Here is a 14,290-nt window from a genome sequence, read left to right as displayed (position 1 = left end):
TATTTTGATCAGATGACACATCTGGAGCATCCTTTTTCGTCGCTGCATGATAAAACTATCCACAACATTACAAATGATCTACACCTATTAAAAATAAACCTATTAAAGTAGAAAATTAAAGTAAAAGACGCTGAATTAACTAATAAATTATGCTTTATTTGCTATTAAAATCCGTCACTTCACACGGGGAACGCCACGCGACACCGCGGGGCCAGGGAGGGAAGGGGACTGCAATCATAACTGTTATATATTAACTGCCTGTAGCCCCTAGAGGGCGCCACCGTCCTATGTATGGTGAGTTAGTGCAGGGTCACTATATATGGCCAGAGTAGAAGATGCTGTACCGGCAAGTCAGTCCTTTATCTGTTATATGGAATGGATAAATAAAGCCAGCTCAACTAAAGCACTGGTTGTGGATTATTGATATGAAAGTACCACAATAACATCCATGGTTACTAAAAATATATGAATGGATGCTTATTCATATAATATATAAATATATGAATTGTTACTTATTGTAAAAAATGCACTTATTGTAAGTCGCTTTGGATAAAAGCGTCTGCTAAATGCCCTAAATGTAAATGTCAATGTAAATGCATGCAGACTGTCAATGTTTTCATTGGTGGTGGTGAGTGAGGTCCCCCCCCTCCCCGCCCAATATATCCATATTGTTCCTCTGCAGCGCCTCTGGGAGGCTTAGAACAAGAACTAGAATAATAATTGCTATTTTTTCCTTTTTGTTTCAAAGGTCTTTTTCAAGCACATGTTATTTTGGAGATCAAGGCGGTAGTGTGACACTAAAATTACAAAAAAATGTGTTTAAAATTTCATAAATGCAACAAACTATAGGCTATAAGTGAATTTAGATAGAGTATACATCAACCTTTATTAACAATGTCTCTTTTGATAGTGAAGGTTGCAGACCCCTGACCCCATATGACCATATATGGTACCACTTATAATACATCCGGGACACGGATGGGTAACGCCAGAGCCCGTCTACGGAGAGCCTTGGCACTCTCTATTTCGCCTAGACTGGGTAGTAGGGTTGGATTTAGTGATTAGTTTCCGCGAACCAGTTCGCGTCATTCAGTTCGCCAAGAGGAGTCGTTCGCGAATCGTTCGTTCGTTTGTTCAGTCGAGTTTCCGGTAGTGGTGAATCGAATCATACACGGTTCTCTGAGTCAGTCAGACTCAGCCCCTCGTTTGTTAGTTCGTTCGTTCGTTCAGTCGAGTTTCGGGTTCAGTCGAGTTTCCGGTAGAATCATGGAATGAACGGCTCAGACTCAGCGCCTCCCTCGTTCTCATTCTCATACGTCAACATTACAACTTTAACCAAACGCAGCAGGATGGGGGGTGTAGTTCATTATTGGATGTTTAACATATCAGCAAAATAATAGACTTGATTTATCAATGACGGTGGGTGTCCCGGGTGTTTTAGGCTCACATAAACAGAACCCTGTGCAACCAAAGACTAAATCTAGCTGCCAAAATTAACACTGCCTTCAAAACGAGAGCTGGTTAATTGTGAAAAATGCATTAAACTGTCATCAGACAACGCAGTTATACGCTATTGTAATGACCTCGCCGGTGACAAACCAGGTCACTGAAAACCCGTAACCAACGGCAAAAAGCTGCACTAACAACAACCGGTTACCCGGGCAACCCCCCAACCCGGTCCCTTCAACGTGCAAGCCCCCACCCTCCTGTTCTCCCAAGGCCCTACCCCAACTGACCTGATGATTCGCCCCCCACACTGATTGACAAGAAGAACATCCAATGCATGCACAGAGAACAACTGGCATAACGGACAACGAAATACAATGCAACACATAACACACAAACTCTTTAAATGTCCCAGGGTCGCTACACTATAGACTCTAGAGTTTCTGGTATAAAGGCTTGGACGAATTTCAAATGATAAATATGTACACTTTATGTTGAAAGTATACTGTCGCGATTTCCATTGAAACGAATTGCGCGGTGAGTAGTCTTCACAACGAGAGCTGGTAGGTTGTGAAAAATGTGGTATAAAGGCTGGGACGAATTTCGAATTATAAATATGTACAATGCATCCTTTAAATACGTCCATGCAACAGATGGCCAATGTGAAAAATAGATAGCTCGCTCACTAAGCCCATTTGTTTTTTCCCAATTAAACCTGTTGATTTCTGTCTCTCATTGACTAAAATTCAACGAGAGCGTCCTAGACTCAGTCCTAGAACAGCATACGATTGGCTGGCTCTCGTGAGTTGTGACGAGTCAGCGACTAGTGGGTCTGGGAGGAGTCGAGTCTGAGAACGAACGAGGCGAACGAGACGAACGAGGCAAACGAGATGAACGAGACGAACGAGGCGAACGAGAGAGAGAGGAACCAGTTCAGTTCGTTCGTCTTAACGATTCGTTCATTCGAACTGATTCGTTCGCGAACGAGTCAACACTACTGGGTAGCCCTGCTCATTCTGCCAGCGATTTGAATTCGCCCTGTAGAAGGGTCTGAAGAAGAGCAATATATTTCTTTCTGCTTTCGATACATTTTTGCGGGAGCCAATCACCAATCTGGCTTTTCCCCCCTGGCGCGCTATTGGCTGGTTTAACACAATGACGACAGCGAAACGACGGCAAGTAATTTGAACTAGGCCGATTGATCACGCTTCTTGGGCTGAAGAAAATAACGGCAGCTTCCCCATACCAACGTGCAATTTACGATTGAGCTTGGTCTGGCAATAGCCAGGCTAGGTGTACGGAGCCAAAAGGCTAAATATATCTCTTTGACCTGCTTGTCGTTGAAAGATCTCAGATTTTATTGTAGATTCCACAAGTTCAATATAAATCATAGTTCAAAAGTCGAGTACTTATGGCCTTTCAATTTCTTACAGTTTGGGCCATTGATGGCCGTACATGCTAGCATTCTGCTAATGAATGCTGATTGGTCAGGGACGGACTTGCGACTGATTACGACCAGAGGCCCCGCTTGATGGCATCTGAAGCTGAAGCAGAATCAGAAACATTATCTTAAGGAGGACTTTCCGTCAAAGTTAAATATAAAATGTGAAGAATTAGTAGAAAAGTGAACTTAAAAAATGCAATATTCAGCTGTGAGTGTATTATCTAACCCCCCCCCCCCCCCTCCTTTTGAATGCAACTTTCAAATTACTTGACAAAAAATTACACCCCGAAAAAAAGTGAATTCTGAGGATGAAACCCCATACACTACAATTCATTCTGCATTCACTCGCGAGCAAAAAAAGAGATGTGTTACCACAACCAGTTCAGAAACCGGAAGTTACGAGAGTTAAAAGAGTGCCAATTCCCTTTCTATTAGACCTTCTCTGGTAACACTTTACATTAAGATCATTGTAATAAGCCTTAGTTAATAGGTAATACGACCCTTATTATATGCTTATTAACATTAATTGGTGTTAATAAGACTATCTATAAGTGTTAATAATAACATAATAAACATGTTTCTTGTGAGATTATAATAGTCTCATGAGTTTCTTATAGTTAATAAATGCCTTACAATTCCATTTATTGAGTCTTACTAATGCATTAGTTGAGTGAGTGAGATCTGTTTTGTGCCTCATCAGATCCTTTAAAGCCTTTTATTTTGAAGGTAACTTTAAACCGGAAGTTCTGTTTATGGAAGTGGCTGATGACTTGACGCCTATCAGAGCCATAGAGAGAGAAAAGTTGCGACACTCTTGGATCTCGCCTGCGGGTTGGTCACGTGGTTCATGTAAACCTGTATAGTTCCAAAACACACCGCTCTGTCATGTTCTTCTATGGGACTGAAGGCAGCGATTGCGATATTGAATGGTAAATATAAATTAAAAAACACATACCCAAGTACTTTTCTGACTGTTATTGCATTATTGCATATTTGTAAATGTCAGTTTTACAGCTTCATGTTCGTGTTAGCATGGGTAGCACTAGGCTACTGGCTTTAATGGCTTAACCCTAACCTTTACCTATCTACAACTGGACTATTGGATTTCCTTGATCTTGCTTGTAATTCCGATTCACTTACCCGTGGTCAGAGAGCGATTGAGAAAGCAGAGTAGCAACAGTCCATCCAGCATTTAATGTCCAGCCCACTTCTTCTGATGAGGCAGGAGCTGACCACACAACCGTGATACTTTTAAGACTAAACCATACACAAAGTAAAATATATTAAAGAATAACAGCTCATTACGCTTGGATGAATGAAGCATTGTGTGTATCCAACTGGAAAAACAACAAAGTGAAGGAACAGGGTTGAATATTGGGTGTATATATAAGTGTTAACAAAAGGAATACGGTGAGGAAAGGAGACAATTAAAAAAGAAATACAAATAGAATTGACCACTGGTTATAAAAACCTCCAGCAAATGCAGATTCCACTGCCTAACTGATAGGACTGGCAGATAAGGACCAAGGTGCAGACCAGATGCAATTGGCAAAAATATTTATTCCTTTTCTTCAGGATTCAAACAAAGGGCAGACAGATCAAAAGTCAATCTTAAAAGTCAAAAATGTGACGCACAAAAATTAAGGGAAAGTTCCAACAGAGAATGAAAAATCCCAAAACAGAAAAATCACAAGGCAGAGCAGAAACAGGCAGAGCAGGGGGCGGGGTTCAGGACAAAAACAAAGCACATGGCAATGCAAACAAAAACATTAAATTCCACAAAATACATGGAGTGATATGGATGAGGAACAGGGAGGAATATTATAAGTTATTAACAAACAAACTAAAAACTCCACATACATCAGGCTAAGGATTGCAAAGTGAATCATCGAAAAGAAGGACAACATTCACAGCCAGCAGCCATCACCACCACCAGCCACCAGCAGCACAAGCCGCACCACTAGCAGTAGAAGTCGACACCACCATCCTTCACCACCACCATCCTTCACCACCACCAGCCAGCTCAAGCAGCCATCGCCTCAAGCAGCAGCCACCTTCAGCAGCAGTGTTTGCCGGCACCAGCCAGCTCAAGCCACCAGCAACAGCAACCGCCATCAGCAGCCACCGCCATCAGCATCCACCACCACCAGCAGCCGCCGCCACCACCAGTAGCCACCACCAGTAGCCACCACCAGTAGCTACCACCTGCAGTAGAGTGAAAATAATCAGACAAGACCTTGAATAGCCTGTAGGTCAATGAGTTTCCCCACACATGGCCGAATTGCTGCCAAGTTGGGGAAGGGGTGGACAGAAGATTACATTTTGGCCAGTGTCTCTTGGTTCCCAAAAAAATGACAGTCAGGCTGTAAAATTTGTCACACTACTGTCTGTGTAATAACAATTTAAAGGTCCCATGGCATGCCCCCAGGTGTGGAGTGATTAGCCGGTACAAGCCGTTTTGGAAATCTGCCCCTTACGACGTCACAGGTGGGCGTGTCCACCTAGATGCGTGCTGGATAGATCAGTCCACCAGCCTACCCAGTGGACTGAAGCAAACGTTGCTAATCTATCCGTCACACATCTAGGTGGACACGCCCACCTGTGACGTCATAAGGGGCAGATTTCCGAAACGGCTTGTACCGGCTAATCACACTACACCTGGTGGCATGCCAAGGAACCTTTAAAGCTCATTATGGCTTATATTTTTTGTGTGGAATAATTTGTATTCATACATGTAATCCAAAAGCCCTTTCAAGGGTATAATTAGACAAAATAAACCTTATTTCTACTAGTTATAGCATCACACACACAGTACTCAGCTGAGCAGCTAACACCGTCAGGTTTAGCAGATTAATACTGAATAAAATCGTTAATCATCATTAATAATCCTAGTAATCCTAAATCAATAACTAACTAAAAGTTGTCAGAGATTCAAGACTGAACTTCTGCTGTAGTGATACCTTCACAGCTTGCGAAATCGAGCTAACTTACTAGCAGGCAATGACTAAAAATCAGTCGTCTACCAAGATAAAAATATATATAATTACGCTGTGCACATACAAATAAAGATCAGTAAATGCATCATAAAGACCCTCTGATATAATATAGAGAGTTGACAATTCAAAAGAGGTAGCTATTTATTACATTTATCCCTGGAGATACCTTCACAGCTTGTCGAGCAAGTCGAGCTAACAAACTAGCAGGCACCCGTTGTCTACCAAGATAAAAAAATATATAATTACGCTGTGCACATACAAATACATTTCAGGTTATTAATCATAAAGGGCCTTTGATAAAATAAAGACAGTGGACGATTCAAAAGAGGTAGCTATTTCATCAGCTTACCTCAGAAGTTATTTGACGGCCAGCAATGGAAATGAATGATGTCCAACACCGTAGAATGGATGCATTGAACTATGCAAGGCTGCATACCCCGGAAGTAGGCAGCAAAAAGCGTACAACGGAGTCCAATGGAAGTGTCGCCACTCTGTTATCTCTATCACACTGACTCCTATGCTTGACGAAGTGTTTGACGAGTGTTTGGAAAACATGTCGGAATCGTCTGCACCCCGAACAAAGAACTGACAGACAAAGGACAGGAACTAGCACAGAAAACATGGATAAGAGGACCGAACTGGAGGATGACTCTTCTGTTAAGTTTAAGAATGTAATGTTATAGTAATGTTAGCTGGTTCTAGCTAGCTAGTTTTTTGCTAGCAAATTTTTTTCTCTTACATTACTTTCTTTAAGAGGCTTTGGCACACTCAATTTTTGAGCTAATGTTTAGCTTATGCTTTCATATGAAACTAGGTAACCAATCATATCTAATTCTAACAGTTGTGTCATGAATCCATGTCTAAATGGCTTAATTGCTTATTGTAACCTGTCTGCTAACTGTCTAATGTGGTCAATGTACTTTGTGTTGTTTTTATACAGTAACAAGAAAGACCAGCCAGAGTATTTTTCATTAAAGTTCTGAAGTTCTTAAAAGTAAAACAAAATATATTTCTGCTTCACCGTCATAACATTGTATTTAAAGTAAATGGAATTTTTTATTCCACATTTTATCAACCTCGACAACATATAGTACTCATTAACTGTTAATAAGTGTATATTCAAGGACTTATTAACCTTAATAAACATTATTCCCGCTTTAGATACCGTACCTGCAAAATGCATGATTAGCAGTTTAATAAGGGTCTTTTTAACCTTAATTAGCATTGCTCCCGCTTTAGATCACGTACCTGCAAAATGCATCATTAACTATTTAGTAAAGGACGTATTAACCTTAATGTGCATCATTCCATAGAGCATATTTTACTGCTCATAAATAAATAATAACGTTTTTTTTTCACCTTCATAATGCAACAAGAAATGCTTACTAAATGTTTAACAATGACATAATAGGTAAGTTAGTAAGACTCAATAAATGGGTTTTTAATGTGTTTATTAACAACTACAAGAAACTCAAAAGACCATTATTAATGTTAGTAAGCTTTCAAATAGTTAACAAGTTTCTTATAAGTGCTTATAAAAGTCTTATAATGTCACTATATACAAAGTTTATTATGTTATTATTAACACATAGATAATCTTATTAACAACAATTAATGTTATACGCATATAATAAAGGTCTTATTACCTATTAACTAAGGCTTATTACAAGGACCTCAATATAAAGCGTTACCCACGGATGTGTTATGATGCCGCCTTCAAAACAGCTCGGAGGTTCGGAAGCTCTTACGTCTCTGCGTAAGCCTTCTCTTCTTCCAAAATAATAGCGTTCAGGAAACGCACCTCAGAATGGCGTAAGCTATGACATAAAACCAGATCATTCGTGAGACTAGACTTCATAACAAGCCTTAGGGACCTCTTTGTGTTTCTTTGCTTAATCAGATGAATCAGTTATAAGAACTGCTTCCGATGGTTGAACATGAATGAGAATTTATCAGGTGATGTTTATAATTGTAATCTATAATGTATCGTAATGCAAATGTTAGAATGGGTGTTAAGTTCGCCTCTTAGTCCCTGCTGCAAGTTCACTTTAGTCTATCAATGAAATGGGCAGCCATTGTTATGACGTGATCTCGGAGGACTCGGGTTGCTCTGCTTGCGCACGAAACTCCGAGCAAAAACTCCGACCCAATGTGTTCAAAGCACTTTCCTCCGAGTTTAAGGTCCGAACCTTCCGGAAACTCCGACCGTTTGAAAGCGTCATTAGGAAATTGGAATCCACGTCACGCCGTGACTCAAAGTGAAAGTGAAAGTATGGTCATGGCCGAACAAGTCCTTGGAGCAGAACGCAAGACAGAAGTCGATACGGTAAGAAAACAACAATTCTTTAAGAATAGGTCTACTTTCTTCATATATAACACACCGCTACGTATCAATGAGCTAAAGATTCCTTGGTTTGGAGGAGTTGGGGGCTGTAGCTGGAGTTAGGCTACTTGATGAGCAGGACCGCACAATGGCGCAGCTAAGGAAGAGGGAAACCACAATCATCCAAAAAGAGGCTCAATTCAGCTTTAACACCTCAAACCATCTAAAGAGCCGGTGGACCCTGGTTCAGCTGAATTTACTGGACCACTGTGAGATTAAATAAAGCCCTTGGGCTGATAGTTATAGGATGGAGGCGGGGTTATCACCATCGTTACGGACCACGGCAACCTCATGATACTTTGCTGGTACCGTCGTTGTTTCTTTGTTGTCATTTTAATAATGAACGATATAATGCTCCACTCACCGGGGTGATATGTGACACCGTAAAGTCTGACCCCAGGGGGCGCTGCTGCACATTTTCTGCAACATGCACGAGCTTAAAAAGTCACCGTCGGGATCACTCGGGACAGTTGGTTGGTTTGGGGAAGTGTGTGGCTGAAGCAGAGCGGGTGATCTGATGATGATGATGATGATGATGATGATGATGATGATGATGATGATGGCTCTTCCTCACCTGATACAAACTGAGTGAATAAAGAAAAGGTGTTGGTCAATTCTAAACAGCATTTTACACAGTTTTCTTTGATGGGAAATTCTAATAGTTAAATCAACGTCATCAAATACTGATTGTTGCTTCTTATGGGGGAAGAGGTGGTGGACCAAATATATCAAATATATTCATAATGCACATTTAATAACAAGGGGAGGTGGGGAGATCTTTCTTCGTTACGAGCCACTCTCTAATTGCTCAAACTGTGGTTAGGTTTTTGTTATAGCCTAATGCCCTCAGTTTTTGGATTATTGCAGTTTATGAAATCAAATATGAACTCTCTGTTACAAAGTCTGAGGACCTTTAGCTTAGTTTGGCGTGGTGCTGCAGAGATCTGAAGCCCACTGTCCCCTTGGGAACGAGAGCAACCGCTTAAAGGGATACTTCACACATTCAGAACCGGTGTTCTATCATTATAAAATCGCTATTGTAATATAAAAAAAAAGTTTTTTTCCCTCAGTCTAACACAATCTTCCCTTGGCCCAATTTTCCTGATCAAATTTTCTCCCGACATGACGTCAAATGACGCATTTATAATAATAATGCATTTTATTTATGGGCGCCTTTCTTGACACTCAAGGTCACCTTACAGAATCAAACATTCATAAGAGCATACAAAAAACAAGTACAACATAATAAAACAGTGTACAAGAGAAAAACAGTGGGGTCATTCTAGTCCCAAGAATGCTTAAAGGGAGTAGGCTTGGCTGAATAGATAAGTTTTCAGGTGAGATTTGAAAGTGATAACGTTTGACGTCATCTTGTTTAACGGTGGTCATTCAGTGAAGAACTGACGGAAAACGACATGCTTTTTATTTTCTTTATTCTTAAAGAAGGCCTGGAAACAGAAGACAACAGACAAAATTTCTTCATGATGCGTGGTGGTCTTGATCTTTACAGGCTCTCTGTCTCATGGCAACACCGCTCTCTCATCAAAATATTTCTTTACCTAAAGAACACAATTATTTATTCGACATTACAAAACAAATACATACAGTAATCATAGTAAATAATAAACAACAGCATTAATATAAACTGAAATACAAGATTGCTATTTATATATTACACTTTGGAGCATACCTGGAAACAGAAGACAACAGACAAAATGTTTTCATAAAGCGTGGTGGTGGAGGAATACAAACCACTGGTTCCGCAAATTTGTGAGCCCACCAATAAGGAACGAGATGTAAACACAATGTCCGCCATGTTTCTTCACCGCTTAGCTAGAGAACAAATTTGCAGTGTGAAACAGCCAAAGTGCATTTTGAAAATCTATTGTTGGATTCGGACATTCAGGGCTTTTAGTACGGGCTAGAATGACGCCAGGAAGAATTGAGACAAATGGGGAGTAGGCTGCTGCGGCCGCAGCTGAACAAGCCTTGCCTGTTGCCGAGGACGAGGAGCCGGAGCGCGCCGGTTTGCTCTGTTCGCCTATAGACACTAACACAGAGTCCCTGTGCTGCAGCGAATTTCAGCGATGCCAGTTTCTTCTAGAATAAATGTCTGAATCTGGCGAGGACGGGGCCATGTGTGTAACCTCTCACCCAGGCTTTACGCCTCATCTGAACAGTTGGGTATTGGATACATATTTCCGGACCCAGAAAGTGAACTGGAAACTCCAGCCAAAGGCCGCCGGGAGAAACAGACGTCTGAGCATACTAACCAGTCCCTCCAGAAAAATGCAGCATTTTTTTGTGATTGTTGCGGCCAAAAATGCTTGATTATGCGGCACGTTTTTCTTAAAAATTTGCGATTAAATATGTGGTATATCTGTGCAATTTTATGTGATGAAATTGCGGGAACTTGCAAAAATTGCGGGAACTTGAGAAAAAATGCGGGAACTTGCAAAAATGCAGCTTTTCGATGACGTTCACGTCGTGTAATTACATCACTTAATAACGTTCCCATGGCAACAGGGGGAAATGGCTGCTCTTGTGTGAAGTAAACGCAACATTTTTCAACTTTCTGCTCAAATACATGTGACTTTTTTGCAACGAAAATGTGGGGATTATGAAATCATGCAAGCCCCGCATATTTTGCGCGGAAATCGGCAATTTATGCGGTGAAAGTGCGGCATATTTGAAAAAATGCGGCCCTCGCAGGAATATGCGGACTTTGGCTGATTATGCGTTGAATTATGCGATCGCATAATCGCGTTTTTCTGGAGGGACTGACTAACATGCTCCAATGTGTTATTACTAACACATTGGCTACAATAGTTTTGAGTCCCGGGGAACGTGACAATGTAGTTATCCGAAAGTAGCCGATCTTATTGGCAGAGCATAGGCTACGTTACGTTAGCTTGAAGTCTGTGTAATGCTGTATAGGCTACTAAAGGCATAATTCATCTTGCTTTGCTAATGTTCTTTCTTTCTTAGACAGTATCGGCTTCCTGTGTTGTCCAGGCCATCAGAGCTAATTACCCACAAGATGGGCAGTACTGTGGCTACCAGGAGACAGTAGATGCTCAAGATGAGCTGTGACTATTTTGACTCTAGCAAACGCACCCTTAAAGTTTTATTTTGTAAATAGTTCATATTTTTTCATGAATAAAACTTCAAATTCATGTTGGTTGTTGTGATTTGTTTACTAACCCAAGTGCTGTTATACTAAAGTAGGCCTACTGTATAAGATAAACACTTCAACTGGGGAGAAAAGGTTGAGTACAATACTTGATATGCTGAGCTACTCTAATTAGCAAATGTTTTTATGATGTACAGTAATATACAAATGATGCGTTTGGAAAAATGAGGGCAGAAGTCTAAACTACTCAACGTATCACGCGGATATGTTTACACAAAGTTTGCTCACCCTACCACGCACGCTAGTATAATGGGTCCTTCCCCCTCCAAACGGAAACAGGCGGGCGGTGCAGCGAGCGCAATGCACTGTGGGAGTTGGAGGATTTCTTACTTTTGAGCCAGAGAGACACTTTCTGCCTTTTCTCAGGCTAGGATGAACCGATTTCAATTTTTTTGCACATTTATAATACATAGAATTATTTACTTCATATAACCTTCATATCTCCACCGGTGAAGTATCCCTTTAAGGACGTCGGATTTTGAAACAGAGAAACACCCACATTCACTAAGCAAATGCAAAGGAAAGGAAGAGATAGTGGAAGGCTACGAGGGGAAGCAACCGCATGCCCCACCTGTTCCCGATCGCCCTAAATCGGTGCCCTAATAAATTGTGCCTTTAGGTCACTAGTAACTTTAATCACCATTACCCTGCAAATCCAGCCAAGTCACTGTAAACACCGACTTCACACCTATACAGGCATACATTTCATAAACTGCAGTAATCCAAAAACGGTAGGTATTATAAAAAAAAACAATGCTGTTTAGAATTGACCAACCCAATCTTTATTCACTTTGTATCAGGTATTTCCTCGTGCCCACTGCACCGTCAAGTCAAAGTACGTCGGAAGGCGTGGCTGACGGATGGGGGAGCTTTCCAGGGTCGTCAGAGCCCGAGTAGTGTCACAGTGCTTACATTGCATACGCCTCATGGCACCAGAGGCAGGTCACCCGCTCTGCTTCATGAACCGTCCCGAGTGATCCCGATGGTGATACAATGTGACGTTTTAAGATTATGCATGTTTCTGCACGCCAACAACTTCATGCCTGTTTATGCTTTAAACTCGTTCATGTTGAGGAAAATGTGAACCAGCGTCCCCTGGGGTCACACTTTACAGTAGGGAACAGAATACGGTGTAACACCTGTTACCCTAGCCCTCCCTCAGACGCGGATATTTATCGCCGCTCAGACGGAGCTTCACCATCCACACACGTTACGCAATTGTTTGAACAGCCCAACTGTCTCGCAGACATCGCAGTCAACGGCTTCCCAGACAGAGCGCCCCACGGCCACAGACACACACACTCCAGGCAGAGCTCCACACGACCACACAAACTGGACCCGGTACCTCTTGGTCGTGACGTCAGACTACCTGAAAAAGTAGTCTGACGTCACGAAGAGAATGCCACCTTCGTTTTGATGGGTTGAAACTCCAGAGAAGCCGATTCATTCCTAATGACTGGTTCAATCTCCCGATTAAAGCGGTTCAATCTCCAGAATAAAGAACCACTTGACCAAACAACAAGCTCCTCAGAGCCGTATTCAAGTCACACCCACCCTGACCTTCCATCAAAAAGAACTACAATAATACACAGTTTTAGTGATTTATAATTCATAATTATAATTCTTATTTTTTATTATGGGTTAGAATATTAACTAACCCTAACCCATAACAAAAAACAAGAAGGCAGGGTAGAAAGAGGAGAAAACAGCTAATTCATTAACCTGAGGTTCGGTCCATGGTGAACCGACAGGTGTGGTATGTTGAACTGATCAAACACAACAGCTAACGTCACAACAAAACCAACCATCTCTGACCTACTAGACTGCCTCCACTTCACCATCTAATACCCAAACTACAACATTTCTAACCTAATATGCTAACCTTCATTTGAAGTATCTTTCTATTATTTTTTTCAGATGGACACTACCGACTGGAGGAAAAGGTTTATGGAATGGACTCAAAGTAAGTCAAGTAATGTTTTCTGATACAGGGTTGTCTTTCCCATGGCAGCCTTGATAATTGAATTCCTATATTTAGTGATACGAGATGGAGTGAACATCATCCTGTTGTCCCAATTCTAAAAATCTAACTGTTTCTATGTGTTGTCAGATTTGAATTTAACCCGAAAAAAAGAAAAAGTTCAAGGTGAGTGCATATTGGCTACTAAAAATTGTTCCAAGCAATCATTTGTAGCACTTTTAACTGAAAGGAGCTTAAATAGACAGGACAATAATAATGTCCTCTTAATCATGACACTCCATGCTAACCTCATTGACCATGGTAAAGTAATTGTATGCTTCAGTATGTTGAAAGAGGGTTTAAATGTGGGGTGATTTCAAACTGTACACAGAGTACCTCACTCAAGGCACCTATAACACCTGTCATGTCATACATTTTTTATTCATACTATAACCAGGTGGTAAATTGAGGCCTGGTTAAATAGACAATGCTACCTCGGGCCCCTCGCCCAAGAATATGTGTTTAACATTCCAGCACAGGTTCTCTACTAAAAATAAAACACTTAAACAAAGAGCCACGTTGGGTTCATTTTATAACAAAACAGACGGTTGCTTTTACTCTTTAGCAGTTTATTTATCCAAGAATCACAGGGGATTCAGGTTGATGTGGCTGTGCAAAGCAACAAAAGAAAGCAAGGAAACATTCAAGCAAAGACCACACTGACGGTTATAGCTGCTCTTGCTAGAGGAAGGAATAAAAAACTGTACTGTATTACTAGAGACTGATGTTGAAGACGACATGAATGGCTGTAGTTAGAGGTTAATGTCTAACAAGTAGTATGCTTGGACTCAAGAAAGTCTTAAATGTT

The 14,290-nt window shown here is 41.1% G+C and overlaps 1 protein-coding gene across 2 annotated transcripts in view; it reads left to right on the top strand.

The window, feature by feature from the left end:
• Positions 1-8,150: 8,150 nt before the first annotated feature.
• The window catches only part of LOC307087751 (uncharacterized protein), a 30,388-nt gene continuing 24,248 nt past the window's right edge, over positions 8,151-14,290 (top strand). Inside the window, exons 1-4 of one of the 2 annotated variants that reach the window (XM_079753395.1) lie at positions 8,170-8,212; positions 12,263-12,447; positions 13,380-13,425; positions 13,573-13,608. In XM_079753395.1, coding sequence (XP_079609521.1) covers positions 12,445-12,447; positions 13,380-13,425; positions 13,573-13,608 — 85 coding nt within the window. In that variant the 5' untranslated portion in view covers positions 8,170-8,212; positions 12,263-12,444. Of the gene's footprint in view, positions 8,213-12,262; positions 12,448-13,379; positions 13,426-13,572; positions 13,609-14,290 lie in introns of both variants that reach the window. The other variant, XM_079753394.1, reaches the window with a different exon arrangement.

This window comes from Pollachius pollachius (genome assembly GCF_949987615.1).
Source record: "Pollachius pollachius genome assembly, chromosome: 16".
Taxonomy (NCBI): domain Eukaryota; kingdom Metazoa; phylum Chordata; class Actinopteri; order Gadiformes; family Gadidae; genus Pollachius; species Pollachius pollachius.
Note: the sequence above shows the minus strand (reverse complement) of the source record. Positions and strands in the feature narration are given on the sequence as shown.